We start from the raw sequence: 5,000 nt of genomic DNA, 5'->3' as shown, positions 1-5,000 counted from the left end.
CTTATTTAATTATAAAAAAAAAGGTGTTATTCCTTTAAAAAATTGTTTTAATAAATGTTATGATTTATTATATGAAATATAATTTACTGTATAATATTGTAATATATAAAATAGTTAGTTAAACCAAACTGATATAAATAAGATGTGTATGATTTTTATTTTATTTATTTTTTATCGGAAATATGTTTTATTTAATATACTTTTATTTTGGTGGGTTATATGAAAATTCCTATATTTGAGAAATTGTAATGTTAATTTACAGGTTTAACTAAATATTCATAATCAATTTAATTAATAAAACTTTTAACAATGTAGTAAACTATCAAACTTCTAATAGTAATAATGTTTTGTTTTTCAGAAATTCTATTTGAATTATTCTGAATCGTTTTTATTTATTTAAAATTGATCATTAAAAATTGTAATCAAATGAATGCATAAAGGCACAAAGTTATATAATCATACGTTTTACTGCTTAAATTCAAACATTGATGCAAAATTGTTTCGCTTAATGAAATGTTTTAACAGATTATATATATACAACACAATAGTGAAATATTTCTGTGGTGGGTCGTAGTGAAGACCCTGAGTTTCCGTGTGTCTTGTAGTTTTAGGAGACTTGAGTGTGTTTGTGTGTCTGTGCAGGTTGGGTCTGGCGTACGCCGGCTCTAACAGAGAGGATGTTCTCTCTCTGCTGCTTCCTGTCATGGGAGACTCCAAATCCAGCATGGAGGTGTGTGTGAGCGTGCGTGTGTGAGCGTGCGTGTGTGAGCGTGCGTGTGTGAGCGTGCGTGTGTGAGCGTGCGTGTGTGAGCGTGCGTGTGTGAGCGCGCGTGTGTGAGCGCGCGTGTGAGAGCGCGCGTGTGAGAGCGCGCGTGTGAGAGCGCGCGTGTGAGAGCGTGCGTGTGAGAGCGTGCGTGTGAGAGCGTGCGTGTGAGAGCGTGCGTGTGAGAGCGTGCGTGTGAGAGCGTGCGTGTGAGCGCGTGCGTGAGAGAGCGTGCGTGAGAGAGCGTGCGTGTGAGCGTGCGTGTGAGAGCGTGCGTGTGAGAGCGTGCGTGTGAGAGCGTGCGTGTGAGAGCGTGCGTGTGTGTGAGAGCGTGCGTGTGTGTGAGAGCGCGTGTGTGTGAGCGTGCGTGTGTGTGAGCGTGCGTGTGTGTGAGCGTGCGTGTGTGTGAGCGTGCGTGTGTGTGAGCGTGCGTGAGCGCGCGTGTGTGTGAGCGCGCGCGTGTGTGAGCGCGCGTGTGAGAGCGTGCGTGTGAGAGCGTGCGTGTGAGAGCGTGCGTGTGAGAGCGTGCGTGTGAGAGCGTGCGTGCGTGTGTGAGCGTGCGTGTGTGAGCGTGCGTGTGTGAGCGTGCGTGTGTGAGCGTGCGTGTGTGAGCGTGCGTGTGTGAGCGTGCGTGTGAGCGTGCGTGTGAGCGTGCGTGTGAGAGCGTGCGTGTGAGAGCGTGCGTGTGAGAGCGTGCGTGTGAGAGCGTGCGTGTGTGAGCGTGCGTGTGTGAGCGTGCGTGTGTGAGCGTGCGTGTGTGAGCGTGCGTGAGAGCGTGCGTGTGAGAGCGTGCGTGCGTGTGAGAGCGTGCGTGCGTGTGAGCGTGCGTGCGTGTGAGCGTGCGTGTGTGTGAGCGTGCGTGTGTGTGAGCGTGCGTGTGTGTGAGCGTGCGTGTGTGTGAGCGTGCGTGTGTGTGAGTGTGTGTGAGCGCGCGTGTGTGTGATCGCGCGTGTGTGTGAGCGCGCGCGTGTGTGAGCGCGCGCGTGTGTGAGCGCGCGCGTGTGTGAGCGCGCGTGTGTGAGCGTGCGTGTGAGAGCGTGCGTGTGAGAGCGTGCGTGTGAGAGCGTGCGTGTGTGAGCGTGCGTGTGTGAGCGTGCGTGTGTGAGCGTGCGTGTGAGAGCGTGCGTGTGTGAGCGTGCGTGTGTGAGCGTGCGTGTGAGCGTGCGTGTGAGCGTGCGTGTGAGCGTGCGTGTGAGAGCGTGCGTGTGAGAGCGTGCGTGCGTGTGAGAGCGTGCGTGTGTGTGAGCGTGCGTGTGTGTGAGCGTGCGTGTGTGTGAGCGTGCGTGTGTGTGAGCGTGCGTGTGTGTGAGCGTGCGTGAGCGCGCGTGTGTGTGAGCGCGCGTGTGTGTGAGCGTGCGTGTGTGAGAGCGCGCGTGTGAGAGCGTGCGTGTGAGAGCGTGCGTGTGAGAGCGTGCGTGCGTGTGTGTGAGCGTGCGTGTGTGTGAGCGTGCGTGTGTGTGAGCGTGCGTGTGTGTGAGCGTGCGTGTGTGTGAGCGTGCGTGTGTGTGAGCGTGCGTGTGTGTGAGCGCGCGTGTGTGTGAGCGCGCGTGTGTGTGAGCGCGCGTGTGTGTGAGCGCGCGCGTGTGTGAGCGCGCGTGTGTGAGCGCGCGCGTGTGTGAGCGCGCGCGTGTGTGAGCGCGCGTGTGTGTGAGCGCGCGTGTGTGTGAGCGCGCGTGTGTGTGTGTGACGAGTCCGTGTGTTTTCGTGCAGGTGGCTGGAGTGACGGCGCTGGCGTGTGGGATGATCGCGGTGGGTTCCTGTAACGGTGATGTCACTTCCACCGTCCTGCAGACCATCATGGAGAAGAGCGAGCAGGAGCTCAAAGACACGTTCGCTCGCTGGCTGCCCCTCGGCCTCGGACTCAACCATCTGGGTAACAAGAAAATACAACTCCAATCTAGCTGTGCTTGTTTGTAGGGCACAGTTTGGGCAAAATATGAATGTAAAGATAAAATAAAAATAATAATGCAAATTATTTATTATTAACAATTTTTAAGTTTTGTTTGTGTTTTTCGTTTATTTAACCAGAAATATAGCTTAGTGAGAAAATTATTATATTTATGTCTTATTTTTTTAATTTTCAAACTTAAAAAAAAATCATGCTTTTATTTTGGACCAAAACTTACTTTTTTTTTGTTTAAGTTAACTGTTTATATTAAAACGCCATTGAAAAAATGATATCTTTAGCTTTGAAAAAAAAAAAACAGTGTATGATTATTACATTTTACTGTGCAATATATAATATAATAAATACATATATCAAATAATAATATCAATTATCAATCTCTTTAAGTTAAACCAAATTTTTATATATATTTATGAAGTATGTATTATACATTATTTTTATTATGTAATATACTTTTATTTTGGTGGGTTGTAAGTTTGTCTATATTAAAATTAGAAAAACTACAAATTAATTATATATATATATAAAAATCTGCATTTTCACAGTGAAAAAAAAAGTGTATATATATATTAAGAATTTTTATAGCAGTCAAATTTTAATACAAATATTTATGCTGTTTTCTCAATGTAAAATGTTTATTCGTGATGAATTTTTTTTACATTATTATAAACTATAATTTAAAAAATATATTAAAATATATTATCGTTATTTGTATTATTGTTATTATTATTAAAGAAAATATAAGTATTACTATTGCAGTATTTCACTGCAAAATAAAACTGACTATTTAAGAAATATGATAATAATATAAATTATTATTTTTTTAATTATAGCTAATATTTATGGTTGTCTTAATTTCCTAAATCATTTATTGATTAAACTGTTATTGAAACGCAGCACACAGCTTGTAAGATTTTCTAACCACTTATATATGTATTGAATACAGGTAAAGGTGAGGCGATCGAGACGACTCTAGCAGCTCTTCAAGTCGTCCCCGAACCCTTCCGTAGCTTCAGCAACACGCTGGTGGATGTCTGCGCATACGCAGGTGAGTCGCGTATCTCTCTGCTCACACACGCTTCAGGTGAAACACACGCGTGACCATCTGTGTCTCAGGCTCCGGTAACGTGCTGAAGGTCCAGCAGCTGCTGCACATCTGCAGCGAACACTATGACAACAAGGACAAAGACGACGATAAAGACAAGAAAGACAAAAAAGACAAAGATAAGAAGGAGACGACGGCCGATATGGGCTCCCATCAGGTGTGTGTGTGTGTGTGTGTGTGAGTGAGTGTGTGCGTGTGAGAGTGTGTGCGTGTGAGAGTGTGTGCGTGTGAGAGTGTGTGCGTGTGAGAGTGTGTGCGTGTGAGCGCGCGCGTGAGAGTGTGAGCGTACGTGTGAGAGTGTGAGTGTACGTGTGAGAGTGAGAGTGTACGTGTGAGAGTGTGAGTGTACGTGTGAGAGTGAGAGTGTACGTGTGAGAGTGAGAGTGTACGTGTGAGAGTGTGAGTGTACGTGTGAGAGTGAGAGTGTACGCGTGAGAGTGTGAGCGTACGTGTGAGAGTGAGAGTGTACGTGTGAGAGTGTGAGTGCACGCGTGTGTGAGTGCGCGCGTGTGTGAGAGTACGTGTGAGTGTGAGAGTGTGAGTGTATGTTTGAGAGTGTGAGTGTGAGACTGTGAGTGAGTGCGTGTGAGTGTGTGTGAGTGCACGCGTGTGTGAGTGCGTGCGTGTGTGAGAGTACGTGTGAGTGTGAGTGTGAGAGTGTGAGTGTATGTTTGAGAGTGTGAGTGTGAGACTGTGAGTGTGTGCGTGTGAGTGTGTGCGTGTACGTGTGTGAGTGCACGCGTGTGTGAGTGCGTGCGTGTGTGAGAGTACGTGTGAGTGTGAGTGTGAGAGTGTGAGTGTACGTGTGCGTGTGAGTGTGTGCGTGTACGTGTGTGAGTGCGCGCGTGTGTGAGTGCGCGCGTGTGTGAGTGTGAGAGTGTGAGTGTACGTGTGCGTGTGAGAGTGTACGTGTAAGAGTGTGAGTGTACACGTGAGAGTGTGAGTGTGTGCGTGTACGTGTGTGAGTGCACGCGTGTGTGAGTGCACGCGTGTGTGAGTGCGCGCGTGTGTGAGTGCGCGCGTGTGTGTGAGTGCGCGCGTGTGAGAGTGTGAGTGTACGTGTGCGTGTGAGAGTGTACGTGTAAGAGTGTGAGTGTACACGTGAGAGTGTGAGTGTGTGCGTGTACGTGTGTGAGTGCACGCGTGTGTGAGTGCGCGCGTGTGTGAGAGTACGTGTGAGTGTGAGTGTGAGAGTGTGAGTGTACGTGTGAGAGTGTGAGTGTACG

General features: G+C 47.5%; 1 protein-coding gene across 1 annotated transcript in view; it reads left to right on the top strand.

Moving 5' to 3' along the window:
• The window catches only part of LOC132123342 (26S proteasome non-ATPase regulatory subunit 2-like), a 19,382-nt gene that overhangs the window by 7,541 nt on the left and 6,841 nt on the right, over positions 1 to 5,000 (top strand). The window contains exons 12-15 of the mRNA XM_059533897.1: positions 643 to 730; positions 2,474 to 2,636; positions 3,616 to 3,717; positions 3,786 to 3,931. Coding sequence (XP_059389880.1) covers positions 643 to 730; positions 2,474 to 2,636; positions 3,616 to 3,717; positions 3,786 to 3,931 — 499 coding nt within the window. The remainder of the gene's footprint in view (positions 1 to 642; positions 731 to 2,473; positions 2,637 to 3,615; positions 3,718 to 3,785; positions 3,932 to 5,000) is intronic.

Source organism: Carassius carassius, chromosome 41 (assembly GCF_963082965.1).
Source record: "Carassius carassius chromosome 41, fCarCar2.1, whole genome shotgun sequence".
Lineage (NCBI taxonomy): Eukaryota > Metazoa > Chordata > Actinopteri > Cypriniformes > Cyprinidae > Carassius > Carassius carassius.
Note: the sequence above shows the minus strand (reverse complement) of the source record. Positions and strands in the feature narration are given on the sequence as shown.